The sequence below is a fragment of the Martes martes genome, assembly GCF_963455335.1.
Source record: "Martes martes genome assembly, chromosome: 2".
In the NCBI taxonomy this organism is placed as follows: Eukaryota; Metazoa; Chordata; class Mammalia; order Carnivora; family Mustelidae; genus Martes; species Martes martes.
The window spans coordinates 195,293,324-195,314,239 of NC_137889.1; the positions used below are offsets into that span (position 1 = coordinate 195,293,324).

The following is a 20,916-nucleotide window of genomic DNA, read 5'->3' on the forward strand; positions in this document are numbered from 1 at the left end:
TTGGAAATTAACTGATAGATGAGCAGTTCTGTTTCTCTGTTTCACACTTACCATTAGGTTCAGAAAGCTGTGTGTGATTTATTTCAGGATTTTGTGTCCTATGGACATCACTCATATTTCTTTTCCGTAACAGAGTTCAGACTTAGGAGTAAAACAGAAAAGTGAACTAAACAGTCGTTTGGAAGAGAAGACTAATCAGATGGCTGCTACCATCAAACAACTCGAACAAAGGTAAAAGTGCTATTTCTTGAGTGAAACATCTTGGGCTTTCAGTGCTGGAAGAGAAGAGAATGCTATGCATTTGGCAGACAAAGTGTATGAAATTCTCCCAACTTAAAACCAGACATGCTGGTGGAAAGCCAGTTAAATTTTGTGTTTCTCTAAGGTGTCACTGAAAACATTTTTAAGGAACCTCAGGCTCTCGTGACTGTTTCGAACAGCAGAACAGTAATCCTCTTACAATAATCCCACTTCAGTGTCGTGTTGGAGGAGGGAGGCCCACAGGATGAAAGCACTTTTTAAAAAAAATTTTTAAGGTTTTATTTATTTTTGTGAGAGAGAGAAAGAGAGCGCAGTCAGGCACGCACATTGGGGGGTGGGGGTGCAGAGAGAGAGGCAGGCTCCCTGCTGAGCAAGGAGCCCGATGTGGGACTCGATCCCAGGACCCAGAGATCATGACCTGAGCGGAAGGCAGACTTTTAACTGACTGAGCCATCCAGGTGTCCCGAAAGCACTTTTAAATATGCTCGCAGTTTTTGTTTTATTCTTCCTCACCAAAGTCTTGGAATGCGCTGGTGCTGGTGATGCCGGGATACCGAGGGCCCTTCTAACACTTGAACTCCTTCCTCTCCTCCCTCCCATCTCCCTTCTCTCTCTCCTTTCTCCTGAGCAGTTCTGTAGTGTCCGCTGTCACCCTGCCCGCAATCTTAGATCTGTCCGTCTCCAGCTCTGTCCTCCTCTGAAAACCCAGCGTTGGGTTTTCATCCTCCGACCAGCCGTTTCCGTCAGGTACCTACAATTCAGTCTGCCCAAAACACAGCCTCTCCCTGTGCTACTTTTGTTTCTCTTTGGCTGAAACCACCTGTTTTCTTCGTGGTGACTCGGCTGCCAAGAGAAATGGCCAAGATTTCAAGACTGAAGGAGCCATGGCACCCATGGTCACTCTGCGCGGCCAGTCTGGGTTGCCGCTTTGAACCCCACTGATGACCCTTCTTTTACTTGAGCCAGAACGAGGGACTGCAGGCCCCTGCGCGCGCCTGCACTTTCTCCACCTGTTCCTGGCCCGACAGCCCCACCAGTTAGGAAAGCCCTCCCTCTTCTCGCTGCCTTGTCCTCAGATCCTTTCTTTACCTTCAGGCTCCAGTGCCGCCACCATCCTCTGATGCTTCTTCTCAGATTAATCTACCCCTTTGTCCTTGTTGGAATTCCCATAGCCATACATCCACACCTGTCCGTAATGCTCACTTGTCACCTTCTGCTTCGCGTTCCAGCCCTTTATGTGTGTATCATCTGATGAGAGTGTGAATTCCTCCAGGTTACTTAATGAATTTTTTAAGTTCCCTCATTGGATCTGTCTTAGTGCCCTGAACATACAAGGAATTCATTTAGCAGATGCGTGAATGAACAGATGAGTGGATGACTTCTTTTATTCAGATAAATCTTGACCAGGAAGGGTCCTGAATGGCACTGAATATTAATGGTAACTCACAAGTTAATTGCAAATCTGTAAATAAGTTTGAAGCTTCTGATTTGGCTGATTTTAAATAAAAAGGTATCAGTCTATCCAGAAAGTTCTCTAAGTGCTTGCTCGTAGCAGTTATATGTTTATGATTTAAGAGATTAATTTCGGTGTTCATAAATTGGGTTTTTGAAATGTTGCATAGAATTATTTTTTAATAGTTTTTTGATTTGGCATTTGAAGTAGACAGAACTAAAATAATGAGTTCTTCAAGTATTAAGCTAACTTATTCTCTTGCTATTTTTGTCTTTCCCGTTTATTCATTCTCTCATTCCCCTTCCACTCCATTTTTGTTTTTATTTTACTAATTTAGTGAAAAGGATTTGGTGAAACAGGCAAAGACCTTAAATAGTGCAGCAAATAAACTGATCCCAAAACATCATTAGGCATTTTGCATTTCGTCACCTCGCAAGTCTGATGTACAACTTAATTGTAAAGAAAGAAATCTGAAAGTTATTTCATTTAAGCTCTGATTCTACATAAAATGTCACCAAAAATCGACTCTGAATTTGTTGGACTTAAAAAACAACAACAACAACAACAACAATTTGATATCTAGGCCATGGGTTTTTTTCTTCTTTATTTTCTCCCTAGAGTTAGAACATTTAGTATAAGTTCTTAATTAATTGCCAAATAAACTTCAAGAAATTACTTTGTTGACCAATAAACACACCATTTAAAAAAAAAGGTTGAATTGACCAATAAATAAACACCATTTAAAAGTTGACCAATAAATAAACACACCATTAAAAAAAAAAGATTGAGTTGACCAATAAATAAACACACCATTTAAAAAAAAAAAAAAGCCTAGGGAATGGACACTCTCTGCATCTTTTATTGATGCTTTTACAGCTCAGTCTCAGACAGTACCGGATTCTAGGTACGCTGTCCATGCCAGAGAGCCTGCTCTGCCATTGTGATGTAATGGACTGGAGGTGACAGCCCTACGGACTTGGACTCTGCTAAAGTAGCTCTGTCTCCTAGGCCACGCCCCCTCCCCACGTTCCTTGTGTAGGTTTACTCCCCAAGCCACAGATAAGTACTTAGAATTTCACTACAGTTCTGTTCTCCGTAACCAAGATTGCTTGCAACTTTTTTGCCTTAGTGACTTTGGGGGGGGAAACAGACCCGCATCCTTACATTTCTTTCAAGTACGTAGAGATAAAGTTAGTGATTAGGTAACTTACGATAACATGATAATGTGGAAGCTTGGAAAACCCTCCTAACGTTTGCCATCTTCTACCTCTGCCATTTTCCTGCAATTCCACTTCCTATTTAGGTAGCTCAGAGAGGATCATTTTAATGCAAAAACTCGTCTCCTATAAAAACAAAACACAACACAACACTACACAATTTTCAGATCTATCCTGCTTTTCCTTTTGGAGTAAAGACAACAAGGCATAAACATAAGTGGTTTCCCACCTGTCATTTCTTGCTAGAAACATTTACTTAAGAGTTTCTATTCCTTTCTGTTCCGATGGGGATTTGCTAATGTCTCTGGGAAACTAACAATCTAATTATTAGAAAACCATTTCAGCGTAGGAAATAGATACATGATAAACTCTTTATTATTATTTAGTCTAAAAATAAAAATTTCCCGTAGATATCCATACATAGTAATTAGCAGGGCTTCTTTTTCTAAGTGACCACAGATCTACTCCCCTTTCTAGGCTTTACATTGTAAATAATCCTATAAATACTTGGATTTTTTTTAATGACTTTTGATTTGGGGGAACAGGCTTTACATAAGCTTTCATTCCTTCAAGAAGTCTTGACAAAAAAAAAATATTTTTTCTCATTTTGGTATGATTTGCAGCATTTCAGCTGCTTAGGTGGGAACAAAGATAACCCCCCTTTGCTTCCAGCTTTTGAAACTCTTTACCTTCTTGGAAAAACCAGAATTAAGAGAGTAAGGTAGATTTCACGTGTGCTTCTATAGGTCCTTACAGACTTGAACCAAAGTCAAGTCAAAGAGCATATGACCAACCTCATGGAATAAACTGTGCTCTTGAACTTATTTTAGTTCTTATAATTTTGCACCTTTTCTTATCTTCATCAGCCTTTTGTGGTGATGAGTTGCCTTTTCTATGAGCATTTGGGAAGAGTGTTCCAACACTAAAATAAAACATTTTAAAGACTACAGATAGTGTGCTTTCCAGTTCTATTCTATAGAGCCCCGGATGTTTCACCTCTTAGAACATACTTCTTTATAGGTGCAAAGTTATGGGATTTATAGAAGAAAGCGTTCATTAGAATTTTCCAGAGAATGCGATCAGGAATGTCATATAGGCCCGGTGCTGAGTTCTTTGTCCACTTAGTCACACACCACCTGGTAGGAATGGAAGAGGAAAGGGACGGCCAAACTCTGACAAAGGCTTTTCCTTAGAGAAAAACTCAAAGCCTAGGTAAGGGTTCATGTTCAATGTCAGTGATTTAATACAAATTGTGGGGTAGGGAAAGGACCAGGAAAATGTTCTCGTTCCACGTGTAAGAAGGTAGTTGCCCATTTGCAAGTTCCAGTTATGTGTGTAAAGCAGAAATATAAGGTACCAAACCTGTTAGGAAATGAACCCAAACAAAGAAGTGGGTTTGACTTTGATTACTGTGTACTTGAGGTTGGCTTTGGATATGGATTTTCTAAAAAGTGATGTTTTATTGTTTATCATCTAATGGCTGTAAACTGTAGTGCTAGAATAAAAAAAAAATTGGAAAATCAACTTTTCCTCTGCCTGGTTCACCTTCATCTTGCCTTTCTTTAGAGTTTTGTTTCTTCTCCGTCTTTTTTCCCCACCCTCGCACAATTTCTCCCCCTGTGTCCTGCAAAGCATTTTTTTTCCCCCTCTCTCTCTCCACACCTCTTCCTTGGGTTGCTTTATTTTGTGTTGTAAACTTGGTCTTCCTCCCCACCGTGGCTTTTGTTTTTTATCACAAGTTCATGTGGCTCACATCCAGATTGCGCCAGGCTGAGCGGGGCCGCCAGTCGGCCGAGTCAGACAACCGGCTCTTCAAGCAGGACTTCGGAGACAAGATCAACAGTCTGCAGCTGCAAGTGGACGAGCTCACCAGGCAGCGGTGAAGAGAGGGCGCCAGGAGCTCCCAGGGCGGTCGTGGGTAATTCTAAGGCCGGCAGCAAGAGAAGGTGGTCCCCTGAGCCAGCCCTCTCCGTTCTGTCTTCGCAGTGTCCTTTCTCTGGAATTAGCATTCAGGAAGCTTCGCATATATCGACACTCCCCTATCTTGTCAGCATACTTTGCGATCAGAAAAAGAGGAAACCGGAACCCAAGGCCCCAGATAAATAGACAGGACGAAGAGAATTAATAGCCCACATAACACTGATAAGAAATAGTATTCCCTAAATTTGCACTGTGTGCCACAGACTTTATGAAGCACTACACAGGCATCCGATCCTAACATCTTCCCACCAACCTGTTCGTAGGAATTGTCTTACCCCCCCCCTTCAGATGAAATTAATTAAAGCTTACACGCGTTCAGTTTGTCCATACTGACACAGTTCAACAAGTAAGTAGCAGCACTTTAAAAGTCCGTCTCTCTGACTCCAAGTCCTTAACCACTCTTCCATATTATCTGTCCAGTGAGACTCAATTCTTTGCTGAAGCCACTGACTTCAAACAAAGAGAACTTTGTTGTTGGATATAAAAGCACATGGCTGCCAAGGACACTAGTGGCTGACAGTAGAACTGGACATTGAACATTAAAGAGAGACCAGCTAATTAAGATGAAATGGGACAACAGAGTTGGTACTTTCAGGTTGTTTCTTGCTGAAATTCTGTACATAGTGTCTTAATTGTAGTTAACCCTACTAAACATCATTCAGTTGACTACAACTCTTTATTAAGAGTTAATCTTAAATACTGATATTCAGGGTGGTGACCTTCAGGCACTGGGAGATCTTAAAGTACATCCCTTTTTGAAGATTTATTTATTTATTTGAGAGAGAGAGCATGAGCGGGGGGAGGGGCAGAGGGAGAAGCAGGCTCCCTGCTGGACACAGAGCTCCACGTGGGACAGTCCCAGGACCCTGAGATCATGAGCTGAGCCAAAGGCAGGCACTTAACCGACTAAGCCACCCCTTAAAGTACATTCTTTTTTTTTTTTTTTAAGATTTTATTTATTTATTTGACAGACAAAGATCACAAGTAGGCAGAGAGGCAGGCAGAGAGAGGGAAGCAGGCTCCTCACTGAGCAGAGAGCCCAATGCAGGACTTGATCCCAGGACCCCGAGATCATGACCTGAGCCGAAGGCAGAGGCTTTAACCCACTGAGCCACTCAGGCGCCCCAAAGTACATTCTTAATTATCCAAGAAATAGTAAACATACTGTCTGTATTTTAGTGTTACTGGTTTTACTGTATTGTGTTTTAACACCTTAAAACCTGATTGTCCATAAATATCTGGTAACTTTTAATTAATCAAGTATTAAAATTTAACTGCTGAGCTTTAAGAAAGGGTTCGGCATTCTTTAGAGACTGTGACTGCAGAAATTCAAATTATGATCCTTTTCGTCTCCCGCCCATCCCAGGCACCAGCTTGAGTTAGAACTAAAACTGGAAAGAGAAAGAAGGTTACAGAACAGCAGGAGCATCCCAGGAAAGGGTTCTCAGAAGCCACAACCCAAAATGGTAATATTTGTTATTCCCTTGGTCATTTACTTAATTTTTAGAGGCTACCTCGTTGAGCTGGACGGTTTTCTCTCTGGCAACACCAGCTTAATGCTATGGCCTCGAGTATGTAGATGGCAGACAAGACCTGGAGTGAACACAGGCTTTGGTTCTCAGGCCACCTCTAGACGCTCTCTCTAACTTGATTTCACTTTAAGTAAGATTATTTGGGTGTCTTAACAAAAACTCATGTTCCTTGGACTTCTTCTAGTTAATACCTTTAATACTGTGATATAGTCATCCTTCCCAACTCTGAATTTCCCTTTAACAGAATTGTCTTAAATGTGGATTTGCTTCTGTATGCCTTTTTCAGAATCGTGAGGATTTCAGTTTTAGTATGCTCAAGGTACTTCTCTTGGGAAAATTTGAACAAGAGGGAAACTAGAGTTGCTTGGGGAAAAGAAAGGAATACCGAGTGTTTAAAGAAGAGCAGTAGAAGTTTCTACACAACACCCTTAGGAGAGAGACCCCTAGCTCCTATAGTGGTAAGAAAGCTCACGTTCAATGAGACCATCTCTGGGACCCAGGAAATTGGAACCAACCTTTTCAAACCATAAAATCAGAAAAGTATGGAATCCCTTTTGTGTCAAAGACAAACACAGGAGAAAAGTAGCTTCTTGGTTCATATTATATGGAACAAAGCAGGACAAATGTCTAAGCTTCTTATTTAGCATTTTTAGAGAAAGAGATGCTAGTTTGCTGGAGCGTAGCAAATAATAGTAAATAGAAATTTATTATGTAGTACTCATTACCACTCCTTTACAGTGTGCAAAATACTATTCTTTTGGCAGCACGCCATCTTTATTAGTTTAGTTTCGCAAACAGAAAATCTCCTTAGCCGCGCTCGCAGAGATTTACTTAAATGCTTGGCCTATCTTACCTGCTTTTCCAGTGAGCCCTTGAGTTTCTCAATCTGAAATCGCCCTGCAGTCGGGGTTCCAGGAGTGTAAATATTGCCCTAACCTCCTTTCCTTGACACTTGAGTGGTCTAAGAACGTACATTCTATTTTTGGAGGCTGATGGACAGCAGCTCGAGACAGACAGCAGTGTGTGCGCCACAGAAAGAATTTGTCCCTGAGAACTGGCCAGGCCTGGCTCACGAGCGTTGGTAGAAATGCAGTTTGGAACTTTGCATTGGTCCTTCAGAGTAGAAGTATCATCGAGTTGTATAGGCCGTGTAAGTTGTCATGACATCGTGGCAGCTGCTTGACGGAGCGTCCAGAGGATTACAGTCTGCGAGACACGGCGGTGCTCGGTTTTCCCAGTTTTCCAGAGCTCAGCTGGGAGCGAGGGTGGAGGCAGATAGAGATTTACAGAAGTAACTAACATACCCTAAGAAGGAACGGATACCTTGAGCTCACTTCGTAAATAAATCCAGTATATTCTGAATTTCCCTTGAACCTCAAGAGTTAAGGACGAAAATCTCTACTCTGAAAACCATTTGTTGCAAACGCCATCAGAGTAATTTGTTAAGAAACCACTGAGAGCGAAGAATGAGGGAAAGTATCTTGAAAGTTAAATTCCTCCCCTGACCAAAAAAGCCGCTTAGCTTTATATACCTAAGCTGAGACGGTACAGAAGAAAACGTCCGCAGTACCGTCACCGTTGAGCGTTCTGAATAACTAATAAATTGGGCTATTTTCTTTTGGCAGGATGGGAAACGCAAGATTCAAGAGGAAAATGTTAAACCAAAAGAGGCCCTGGACGAAAGCCACAGGTGTTTGTTAATAAAGTACTAACAAAGATATAAAGCTAGTTTGGGGTGGCGCAAAGAGGGCGAGTTGGATATAGACTGGCAGTGGCACAGACCAGGCAACGACTTGTAACAGTAACACTCCAGAAAGACATTTTGAAGGGGGAATGAATAAATCCACCCGAGAATACATACTAAACCACGCCCACTTAGTCCGTTTCAGAAGAAAGGTGATTAACCTGTCCACTGACTCTGCCCTGGTTAATCCCCAAATTCAAATGATCACTTCAGCGATCATTTCTCATCTTTACGGGATCGGTATCACAGAGGAACGAAGTACAAATCATAGCAATTCTTAGGTTCTTAAATGAACTCGAGTACGGCTTGTTTCCCCCACGTGCTACGTGAAAGGCAGCTCTGTTTCCAATAAATCCTCTTATTTTCTTTGTGTCCTTTCTCTTAAGGGTCTCAAAAAGCTTCACTTGATGCCTTTTTCTTAACTCTTCATCTGATCTGCTCACTATGAAAACCATAGGATTATTCAAGGAAGTTGCCTTTTAATAATTATTTTAGCAGGTAGAAATAGAACAAAATATTACACAGTGCCACTGCATTAAAAAACGAAGGAGGTCCAACTGTATAACATTCTGGAAGAGCCAAAACCATGGAGGCGGTGCTTGCCAGGGGTTCGGGGGTATGATGGATTTTTTAGGACCGTGAAAATACTTACATGAGGCTGTGATGATACATACGTGTCCTCCGATTGTCCAGACCCCTAGAATGTACAACACCAAGAGTGAGCCCTAATGCAGCGCGCAGACTGAGTGGTTATGATGTGTTAATGTAGGTTCATCCGTTGTCACATCGTTTACCCCCCTGGTGTGGAATGTTGATGTTGGGGGAAGGTGGAAGGGCAGGCGAGGTATGTGGGAAATGTCAGAACTTTCTGCTCCGTTTTGCTATGAATCTAAAACTGCTCCCAGAATCCGTCTATTGTAAGAACAGCAACGGCAGCAGCCAAGGTTAGGAATGAGAGAGATCCCGTAGAGGGGCTTGCAGAGAACTATACTGCATACATTTTGGCAGCTGTCCCTCTCCAGGCTTTGATGCCTCAAGAATGAGGTAGTGTGTCACCTGAGCAAAGTCACTGCTGGAGAAGATAAATCAGCACAGTTCCAACAACAAGACTCCTTATGCAGGTACTTGACCTCCAAGGCCAGAATGATTCCAAAGCCTTTACGTTTACTCCCTAAGAGCGCACGGCCTGACTGAGGACTGACCTTAAATGACCCTGCAGATCGGCATGGGCCAAAGAAAGGAACTAGAAAGGCTGTAAAATTAACGAGGCCTTAAAAGAGCCTTTCAGAATCAGCCCCATTCCAGACTAGAACTAAGTCATTTACAATCAGGAGACCTTACAAGCCAGCATCTGATTTCAGCCCTGGGAATATAAGACACTATCTTCTACCTTTGTAGTGCCCTGCAGCTTAAATAGTGTGTTTCACATTCATTATCTCCTTAAAAATGTAATTCTCCAGAAGAGAAAACTGGGAGGCACAGAGAAGTAAGATGGCCCACCTGGGCGGCTTCTGCTTCTCGTGTCTTCTTTGTTGAAGTCCTTTGCTCTACGTAATAGCTGCTTCCAGAGCCTGTCCTGGCCAGAGCAACAATCCTAAAACATGGCCAGGTTTCTTGGGATTTGAGTCCGAGGAACAGCTTGGACACCTGGTCACACTGGTGGTCACACTGCCCCTCGGTGGAAGACAGTCAGAACCACTGTGAGTCTGTGGTGTATTATCCCCCGAACTACTGCTTCTCTTAAATTCTATTTCAAATTGGAAAAATGAGGGTGAGCTTAGCTACGTCTCAGGAAGAAATAGTTCAGCGTGAATGGGTACTCCCGTGACAATCTCATTCATTCCCCTTACCCTGATTAATTTGCTAAAGTTGACATTTTAAGGACATTTGGAAGAGGGGAACTAATACAGGACATATAATGGGTAGATTTCTATAATATCATAACAAAAGATATTAAAATGAATAGCATTGGCCATTGGAGTTTTACAGGCTGGGATACAAACGCTAAACTCTTCTCTTGGTAGTAAAAATGAAGCATACAGTATAACTCCAAGTCTGTTTTTAAGCAGGAACTGTAATTTAAGTCAAGGATCAGAGTCCGCTAATATCTATCTAACCACCAAAATTTCCTCTCCTTAGAGGTCAAGATTAACAATTATGTCAACAATGTAAAAGAACCGTGGTGCTGCTTTTCCTGTGCTTTTGCAATGATTCACATAGAAATATAATAAGTTGCTGTTTTTTCCTGTTTTTAATTTTCCATTGTAGGCTGCCGTCTCACCCTGTGGATGAACAGGTAAGGGCTCCCCCCATTCTCAGACATCTCGAATGAATTCTGTAGTCACCTGTACTGTCCCTGGCTGTACACAGGCAGTGTGGAAAGTCAGTGAAGGCAGACAGGCCCCTGGGGCCCACCCTTGTAACAATACCCTTAACAAAGGTGCATTTGCCTGAAACTGTCGCCTTGCCCAGAAGTCGCAGAGCTCTGAGCAATTTACTAAGTAAACAGCAGGTCTCGATTCTTACTTGAAATTCTCTTTGCCATACTGTGGGACCTAAGAGAGCTCACTGTACCTCTTTCCCCTTAGTTTTTCCTTCCATAAAAAAGACTTATTGATCACTTGGAAATAAACAAATATAAATGGGTGTGAGATACTTTGCAAGTAAAATAGACTATGACAATTTGCAGAGAAAGAGGATAAGTGCGGCTGTGACTGAGCCAGCCCATCCCTCATCCATGAGATACAAAAAAAGCCTACTGCCTTCCATTCTTGATGATACAGTAGGACAAGAGAGATGGGACTTTTTTTTTAACTTTCTACTTTACACTTGTATCCTTGAATTTTCTTTTTAGAAATAAAATCACGTTACTTTTTTATAAAAATGAAAAGAGCTCCAAGAATATTGATGGGATCACCAGAGCTGTATTAAGGAGCTAGAACCATATGTAATCTGTTTCTTTGGTTTCCAGATAGTTTGTAGTGTGGTTCTATTAATTTTGTGATTTAAAAAAATGAATATTCTGCAAGTATTACTGTTTCCGGGCTAAGAGAAACTAACTGGCTCAATGTGTGGTTTAGAATCAGCTGCTGCTCTCTGAGAAGCCACAGACGTGTCAGCTATGCCGGGAAGACGGCAGCCGAACCAAGGTAACAGTGCTGAGGCCCAAACGGGTTCTTCACGGGGGGTGGCCCTTTCAGTACTAGGGACTTTGCTGTGTAGAGTACAGAGTGGGGAGAAAAGCAAAAGGAAGCAAGCATTTAATAAAATACCTGTTTAAAAAATAGGTTTTTTTTTTCCAGCCAGAGTAAGTCATGTCAGTAAATCCCCATTAAAATAAATATAAGTAATTCTTTAAAAATAATCTTATAACTAAATGTTTATTGAGTGCCTATTGTATGGAATGTGCCATTTCACGTGCTCGAGAAAGAGTAATGAACAAGCACGGACCAAGTCCCTGTTGTAAAGCTTGTCTCCTTTGTGCCATCAGTTTATGGATAAAGCACCTTGGGCTCAGAGATTTTAAGTACACTTCTCAAAGTTCCTCGGGTCATACGTGGCAAAGTCCAGCGGCAACCTGACTTTGGCCCCCAAATCTATACTCCTCCCTTCATCCTGCTTTAGAACAAATCAGATAGTTTGGGGCAGGAGGGATTCTCTGAATTGTTTGGAGAATCAGCCCTGCCGGGAAACTGAGCCCTCTCCACCAAAACCACTTGTTTTCCCCTTGGGTCCGCGGGGGTCGCTGGCAGAGCACTTCCCCTGGGCAGAGTGAAGGAAGTGTTCGTATACAGGGAGTGTTCTGATAGCCAACTCTTTGACCTGCTCACACTGCTGTCCCCCAGCGTGTCATTCGGTGCCCATTTCATTGTAGATGCTCAAAAATGGACAAATGACTGTAAGAAACAAGTGCTTGGAAGAGATAAGGAAATGTGCCCAAATTCTGGATTGCAACCTGCATGCTGCCATTTGTGATCTTGCTGAATTTTAGCGAGCAATATTATAGTATGACCTAGTCTTAAATTAGCAGAATCCAATAAAGACGAACCTGCCTCTCTAGAATGAGAGTTGGAATTCTAGACATATTTCCCAAAATAAAGAAACTGCTAATCTAATTCGGGCTTTTCTAAGCCATGCAGGATAACCGCAGTATGTCAGAGGAAAATTCCTCTCAGGCTTTCAAATAAAAGTGGCCCCCGACCTCTACTGCACCGTCAAGAAGATGGTTTGGGAGAAAGTGGCATTATTAATGGGGCCAATTACTCTTCACAGCCTTTATACAGGGACCCTTGGAGCTCTGTGGGCACCACCCTGTCACAGCTTTTCCGGTGACACTGCCAGAATGACCCACCTGCTGCCCCATTGCATGACCACAAAAGAGTCAAAACGCTTCATAAAGAGACTGATTTCCCTATAAAGAGGATACAGGGGGCTGTGCTCCTGCCGCACCGAGAGCCCAAAGGATGTACTTACAGAGCTTTCCAGGAAAGCGTGAAGTGCATCAGTGTATCAGGAATTAGACTTTCGGTTCATACTCAGCAACACGTTTAACCCAAGGCTGGCTGCGCGGCCCATCACTTGGCCACTCACTGCCTTATTTGGAGTGTTCTTAGATACTTACAAACTGATTTTAGAATTAGCCCACCTAAAAGTGAATGTAATGAATGAAAGTATTCTAAAGATACATTATTTGTATATTAAATGTTCTTTGGAATTCTGTGGCACTACTTCTCATTTAGATCTAAGAATGAGATGGTAAGCTTCTTCGCAGACAGACTGTGCTTGGTCAGATACCATCTGGCACCTAGCAAACATTCAGTCAATACTTGATGAGGCACTGAGCATTTTTCGTATTTGGCCTTCTAGAGCCCATGTATGCCCTGCGCTTCCGTTCCCCACCTAACCTCCCTCTTTTCCTCGCAGAATGTGTGTAAGAACTGCAGAGGGACTTTCTGTAATGCCTGCTCAACAAACGAACTGCCTCTTCCTTCAAGTATCAAGCCTGAGCGAGTTTGCAATCCCTGCCACGAGCATCTGATGAAACAGTATTCCACCAGCCCGTCGTAAGACTGGAAGCCGAGACCTGGACCAGTGTCTCCACCCATGTTAGATGTCAGGATCTCCTAGAGCCCAGAACTTAAGAGTCAGCTCCAGCATTGATAGGAATGATTTAAATGAACCGGGTCCAGGGAGAAAAGGCAGTGGTTGGGGGTGCTGGAAGGTTTGCTCAGTTACCCTAATGACTGTATGAATAAAAGTTACTCAGCTGAGCCTCTCTCTTCTAAATCTTAAACAACCCCACCTTTGAAGGCTTTATTTTATAGCATGTCTTTGGAGGAGCTATTTTTATGAATAGTGATAATACTGGCATAGACATAATAGGAGAGAGGGTCCATACAGATAAGAAAAAAAAAACAAACAAATGAAAATGATCATCTCCTTCTTTTACATTTGCAGATTCAAGGGGGAAAGATAAATGTTAAGTGAAATCAAAATTTAGATGTTTTATATTATCCCCAGGTGCTGCTAGACATAAACGGTTTCCTCTTCACCCCCACTTACTACCTCTTTAAAGTATCTCTACCAAACTGTGAACCCAAACTCAGGGAAAAGAAATTACAGAGTAATATAAAATTTTGAATGTACTTAAAACAATGTAATTTATTACAGTTTCAGGACCAGAAAGGTCCTGGCCTTACAAGGGTTTTCGGTATCAGAATAAGAGGAACATTTTGCCATTTCTCCACTTCATGACTTCAGAAATATCTGCCTTTTTCAGAATGTCCTCCTGCAAAATAGAAGCCAGCTCCCTTCCTAAGCCTTCCCTGCTCTCCCAAGTCATAATGACAACTGTGTTTTAAAGATAGGGTTTGAGTTTTGCAAATAGGAGGTATTGAAAGCAAAGGTTAGTCAGGTATAAAGTAAAACAATTTTAATTTGTCCGTGGCTGAGATCAATTAGCTCAGAATATTTATTTTCTTGAGTAAGGGGTACCTTTCTCTGAGCCAAGAATTAGAACTGGTAGACAGATTTTTTGGAAAGTGTGATACTTAAAACATCTCTTCATAACGAACCCTTTGGGGAAAATTGGGGGAAGTGTCTTCCACAGGGGAAGGAAAACAGTGGTATGTGCTATTTCGATTATGTTACATGTGTCTAGGTTGTTAATTACAATTAAGACCTAAGAAGATGGGGATTCTGTAACCGGTTTAGAATTCTGGGGTGGAGACATCCTGGAACCATCATACTTGATAAATTCTCCTCAAAAGGGTTATAGCCTGGGAAAGAGTTGTTATTCTGAAAGTCTGGCCTGTTACAGGGTGAAGCTGAGCTTTTAAAAGTACTGGGGAAAAATAAAATCTAATAATTCTAGCCTAGGTTGTTGACTATTTTTTTCCCTTTGAATAATATTGTGTGTGTGTGTGTTTCCCCATCTTATTTTTGGCCATCTGCATGTTCTCAGCACTGTTCTAGGTGCTACAGGTAATGTGGGGAATTATCCCAAATTAGCAAAAGCTATTTTATAATTCGTTTTGAATCAAATTGAAAAGAGGAGGCAACTCTGTACCTGGAATGTGAGGAAGAATAAGTAATTAGCCACTTGAGATTTTATTGTGACTTAACACACAAAGCCATTTAGACTTTTTCTTTTTTCTTCCCCCCCCCCCCCCCCGACACATCTCCAAAGATCTCTTGGTGCAGCTGTCCACAAAAGCAAGGGAACCAAGTCATGAATGCCTTGACTTCATGTTGGTTCTGTCTTCCTTAAAAACTGTGCTTTCCAGTATTCACAGTATAGCACCAACAAGAATACCATTCCTAGGAATAAACAAAGAGGCAAAAGATTTGTATACTACAGACTACAGACCATTGCCTAAAGAAATTAAAGATCACAACAAACGGGAGGACGCACCATGTTTATGGATTGGAAGACAATATTGTTAAGATGTCAATATTACTCAAAACCATCTACAGAGGGGCGCCTGGGTGGCTCAGTGGGTTAAAGCCTCTGCCTTTGGCTCAGCTCATGATCCCAGGGTCCTGGGATTGAGCCCCACATCGGGCTCTCTGCTCGGCGGGGAGCCTGCTTCTTCTCTCTCTGTCTCTCTGCCTACTTGTGATCTCTGTATGTCAAATAAATAAATAAAATATTTTTTAAAAAAACCATCTACAGATCCTATGTAATCCTATCAAAAACCCCAATATTTTTTGCAGAAATAGAAGCATCCATGCTAAATTCATACGGAATCCCAGGGGACACCCAAATAGCCAAAACAATCTTGAAAAAAAAACAAAGTTGGAGGTCTCATTTCTTAAGTCAAAACTTAGTACAAAGCTACAGTGATCAAAACGGTATGGTTAAAAAAAAAAAAGTATGGTACTGGCTTAAAGACCTAGACCAGTGGAATAGGAGAGCTTAGAAATAAACCTTTATATACATGGTCTAATGATTTTTGAGAAGGGTGCCTAGACCAGAAGGGGCTTGAAGGACAGTGTTTTCAACAAATTTGGTGAGAAAATTGGATGTCCACAAGCAAGGGAAAGAAGTGGGACCTCTACTGCAACATATACAAATATTAACTCCAAATTGTTCAACGATCTAAACAAATGAGCTAGAACTACGGGGGAAAAACAGGAAAAGATTCATATTAGATTTGGCAATAATTTATTGGCTAAGACACCAAAAGCACAGGCAACAACAACAACGAAAAGAACACGGTTGGACTTCCGTCAGAATTGTGGAGAAACTGAAACTCCTGTGTAGCTGTTGGTAGCGGTGCGGCCACTGCCGAACAGTATGCGGTTCCTGAAGAAATTAAAATCACCAGGTAATACAGCAATTCCCCTTCTGGGTATACTACACTCAAAAGTGAAAGCAGGGACTCAAACATATTTATACAACTATGTTCATAGCAGCATTTACAACAGCCCAAAGGGGAAGCAACCCAAGTGTCCACCGAGAAGAAACAATGCAGCAGATACATACAATGGGGTATTCAGCCTGAAAAAGGAAATTCTGACGCATACTACTACACAGATGAATCCCAAGGACATTACAAGTGAAACAAGCCAGTCACAGGACAGGTAGGACTCCACTTGTGTGACGTCCCTAGAGCAGCTGAATTCAGACACAGTAGAATGGCTGTTGCCAGGGGTTTGAGTTGCGGAAGATGAATCTGGGTTTGCACACAGTTCTGTCTGCTGAGGGGGTCTAGAAGCCAACACTTGGTAGCAGTGGGCACAACCCGATATCCAATCTTTCATTAGAAACTAAAGCTTGGGGCGCGTGGGTGGCTCAGTGGGTTAAAGCCTCTGGCTTCGGCTCAGGTCATGATCCTGGGGTCCTGGGATGGAGCCCCGCATCGGGCTCCCTGCTCAGCCGGGAGCCTGCCTCTCCCTCTCCCTCTATCCCCTGGTCATGCTCTCGCTCTCTCTCCTTCAAATAAATAAGATCTTACAAAAAGAAAAGAGAGAAAGAAAGACTGAAGCTTGGGTGTTGGGTTTTTTTTTTAAAGATTTTACTTGACAGCACAGCAAGGGGAGTGGCAGGCAGGTGGAGAGGGAGAAGCAGGCTCCCCACCGAGCAAGGAGCCCATGTGGGGCTCAAAACCAGGACCCTGGGACCATGACCTGAACTGAAGGCAGACGCTTAACTGACTGAGCCACCCAGGCGCCCCTAAAGCTTGGTTTCTAACACCATTATCCATTAAAAGGAAGCGGGGCTCTTTGAAGAAATGGCTGATGCTAGGTCTGGGACACCTTGTAATGCCAGAAAGTGAGAAAGTAGCATAAAAACCAAGGGGTCAAGGACATTGAAGGGATACAGTGGCCAATAAAAAGCTCCCAGTGGCCAAAACTGTTAAGTGTGAGCAACGAAATAATGTAGTATAGGATTATAAGCCAAAGTACAAAAGATCTGAGCTCCTATTAATACAAAAGATGATAAGTAAGTGAGGGAGAAGTGGCACATCTACACAGAAAATTTCCAAATGATTTTGTAACTATTTCTTCAAGATGAAGCTTAACTTTCCACCTCTTGAATACGGGCTGTGCTTAGTAACTTGCACAATCTAGAAAGGACATTTTTTTTAAAAAGTACAATATAGAAAAAGGAAAAAGGAAATTTATAGTCACCCAGCAAACCCTATCTTGGCCAGGTGATCAAAATTGATGTCAGTGATGAGGCACGCTGAAAACGTGAATCTTTAATAAGATGTAGCAAGAATGGAACCCTGGTGTTCTTCCTCACCAAATCCTATCACCCCACTCTAACCGTGAGAAAAACCTCAGAAAACTCCAACTGAAAGACATTCTACAAAATACCTGACCAGTCAGAACTCCTTAAAATTGTCGAGGTCGTCAGAAACAAGGGCAGAGGTTACAGAGGCACGATGACTAAATGTAATGTGGTATCCTGGAACAAGACAGACAGGCGGCAAAAGCCAATAGAATCTAAATGAAGTGTGGAATTTAGTTCATGGTAACATACGAACGTTAGTTGTGAAAAATACACGGTAGCAGTGTAAGAGGTGAACAATAGGGAAACCAGATGAGCTACATGTAGGAATTCTATTTTTCCAATATTCTTGTATACCTAAAACTACTCTGAAATTAGGTTTACTTAGGGGCACCTGGCTGGTCCAGTCGGTGGGGCACACACCCCTTGATTTCAGGGGTATGAATTTGCACCCTACATTGGGTGGAGAGATTACTAAGGAAAAATAAAATCTAAAAGAAAATTTCCTTAAATAAAAAGAGGGTACTTTCATACTCATAGATCTAAACTTAATGGAACTTAATTCCCTAAATGCTGTTTATTTCCAAATAGAATTTTCCTCAGAATGAGGATTTTAAGTCAGATTTATAGCTCAGTTTAAGTCAAGTTAATAAAAATGTATGATGAAACTTTTAAAAGAGAATTTAACCATTCTATGAAAGGACCCCAGGTATGGACTAGTGATTTTAAAGTAGCTCTTGGGGTCACTATTATAGCTTCATTTTAGCTCTGCTCAACAGAAAAGGTAGGCCCTTTTTAAAGAATTGTATTTCAGAAGTGACCATATTTTGATTTATAACAAAACACCTTTCAAATAACAGCCTAATATATCCCCTTAACAGTCCCTCAAGTCAAATCTTAAGGCTTCTTAGACATTTGTTGGACATTATTGAATCTTTTATTCTTAACATCCCTGAGGACAATTAATTTTGTTAACAAATTACTTTTGTATAGAGAATTTTGTATGCATGTCAGTCTGCCTAATCAGAAATTAAATATTTGGCATGTACAATTTCTATACCTCGAATAAAAGGCAAATTTTATCCAAAGACAGCATCCTGAAACAAAAAGTTATTTAAAAAAAACAGAGCCAGTGACCAGTTGTAAGCATTGCTGAGGATGTTGGAGTCCTAAGAGTTAATAATTAAGCTTGGTAGAGAGCGAGCACTCAGGCCTCCAATAGGTAGACAGGACAGAAAAGCTATAGAAGGGGTGCCTGGGTAGCTCAGTGGGTTAAAGCCTCTGCCTTCAGCTCAGGTCATGATCCCAGAGTCCTGGGATTGAGCCCGCATCAGGCTCTCTGCTCAGTGGGGAGCCTGCTTCCCCCCCTCTCTCTGCCTGCCTCTCTGCCTACTTGTGATCTCATCTGTCAAATAAATAAAATCTTTAAAAAAAAAGAAAGAAAGAAAGAAAGAAAAGCTATAGAAGTCCCCAGGCAACAACATTGCCTTATCATTTTGGGGTGCTGCTTTTTGACACAACAGCATCATTCATATTCAATTATAAGGTCTATCAAAAATAATTTATTCTTTAAATAAATTTAAAGTTTATTAAAAGCAGGTTAAAGTTTTTAAAGTTAAAAGCTTTAAAATTTAGGGGCACCTGGGTGGCTCAGTGGGTTAAAGCCTCTGCCTTTGGCTCAGCTCATGATCCCAGGGTCCTGGGATTGAGCCCCACATCGGGCTCTCTGCTCAGCGGGGAGCCTGCTTTCTCCTCTCTCTCTGCCTGCCTCGCTGCCTACTTGTGATCTCTATCTGTCAAATAAATAAATAAAATCTTAAAAAAAAAAAAGCTTAAAAATTTAAAGCAGGTTAAAAATTAGCCCAATATTGTAACTTGTATTCCCCCATTTGCTTTCTTGACAAGACCAAGAGATGAATGAATACTACAACAGCCAGCCTATCAGAGACTGTGAATAACTCAGTGTGTCCTTAACTCTTGGTCTTTATTCTCAAATATCATCGTCAAGTAACAGAAAGGTTAGTTAGAACCAGGTATGTTTTGGGATCACAGGTCTTTGAATATACTTGAGAAATTTCACCTGCGGACTTCAAATTCAGTCTGGATCACTTTAAAGACTTTTTCTTAAATGTACCATAGTGATCCTTGAGAGTTTCACTGAGCCCATTCATATTCTAGTCTACACTGGCTTCCACGGCTTCACCAGGTACTTTCAAAAGCATTTCAGGGACGCCTGGGTGGCTCAGTTGGTTAAGCAGCTGCCTTCGGCTCAGGTCATGATCCCAGGGTCCTGGGATCGAGTCCCACATTGGGCTCCTTGCTCAGCAGGGAGCCTGCTTCTCCCTCTGCCTCTGCCTGCCTCTCTGTCTGCCTTTGCTCTCTCTCTCTGACAAATAAATAAAATTTAAAAAAAAAAAAAAAAAAGCATTTCACTACAATGGCCTAATCCTGACACAAAACCTAGCAGCCATAAAAGGAGAGACTTAAGAGACGCACCACATAGGGGTGCGTGGATGGCTCAATTGGTTCAGCATCCGGCTCCTGAATTTGCTCAGGTAATGATCTCAGGGTCGTGAGATCAAGACCCGTGTCACACTCCACGCTCAACATGGAGTCTGCTTGGGATTCTCTCTCCCTCTCCCTCTGCCCCTCCCCCACTCCCATGCTCTCCAAAATAATAAATAAGAATTACACCACACAGCGACACCTGGGTGGCTCAGTGAGCTGAGCATCCACCTTCGGCTCGGGTCATGATCCTAGGGTCCTAAGATAAGAGTCCCACATCAGGCTTCCTGCTCAATGGGGAGCCTGCTTCTCCCTCTGCCTGCTGCTCGCTCGCTCGCTCTCTGATAAATAAATAAATTTTTTTAAAAAATTTTTCAAAAAAAATTACACCACATAAAAACATTTTCTGCCATGACAAGCAAACAAAACGGCAAAGCGCTGAGGGGAAAGGTATTTAGTTAGCTCATTGCAAGAACAAAGGGCTCCTATTAAGAAAAAAAAAATCAAACACAATAGAAAAGTGGTCAATAAACATCACAGAAAGGTAACTGGCAAAATTCAGTTCATGGAGACCTTTACAGGTTAATCTTATTTCTTCAAATAAGGGCAAAAGAAATGGAAAGGGAAACATACAGATTAAAAGAAATAATAGGCACTTCATTTTCACTAAAGAAGATATCTGTATGGCCAACAAGCTTATGAAAAAATGTTCAACATTATCAATTGTCATGAACAGCAAATTAAAGCCACAATTAAATAACCACTACACACAGAATGGCTAAAAGTACAAGCTGGCACCTAACAGTGAGCATGTGGACCTACTATCCACCTTCCAGAATGTCTTACTCATGAAGCCTAGAAGACTAGGAACTAGATTTCTCAGAATTCCCTGCCAGCAGGGTTTTGCATTACATTCTGCCTATAAGAGACTCACACAAGCTTTGCACAGTGGGAGAGAAGCAGAACCCATAATATTTTTCCTTGCC

The 20,916-nt window shown here is 41.8% G+C and overlaps 1 protein-coding gene across 5 annotated transcripts in view; it reads left to right on the forward strand.

Annotated features, from left to right (window-relative positions):
* RUFY3 (RUN and FYVE domain containing 3) overlaps window positions 1-15,344 on the forward strand; it is a gene marked incomplete at both ends in the record, with an annotated part of 84,554 nt that extends 69,210 nt beyond the window's left edge. For 2 of the 5 annotated variants that reach the window (XM_080797470.1, XM_080797472.1), the window contains 7 exons: window positions 134-231; window positions 4,691-4,810; window positions 6,278-6,377; window positions 8,069-8,133; window positions 10,456-10,483; window positions 11,268-11,336; window positions 13,111-15,344. In XM_080797470.1, the coding sequence (XP_080653596.1) occupies window positions 134-231; window positions 4,691-4,810; window positions 6,278-6,377; window positions 8,069-8,133; window positions 10,456-10,483; window positions 11,268-11,336; window positions 13,111-13,254 (624 nt within the window). Of the gene's footprint in view, window positions 1-133; window positions 232-2,051; window positions 2,125-4,690; window positions 4,811-6,277; window positions 6,378-8,068; window positions 8,134-10,455; window positions 10,484-11,267; window positions 11,337-13,110 lie in introns of those variants that run through there. The other 3 variants (XM_080797473.1, XM_080797474.1, XM_080797471.1) reach the window with 2 other exon arrangements.
* Between the last annotated feature and the right edge of the window lie 5,572 nt (window positions 15,345-20,916).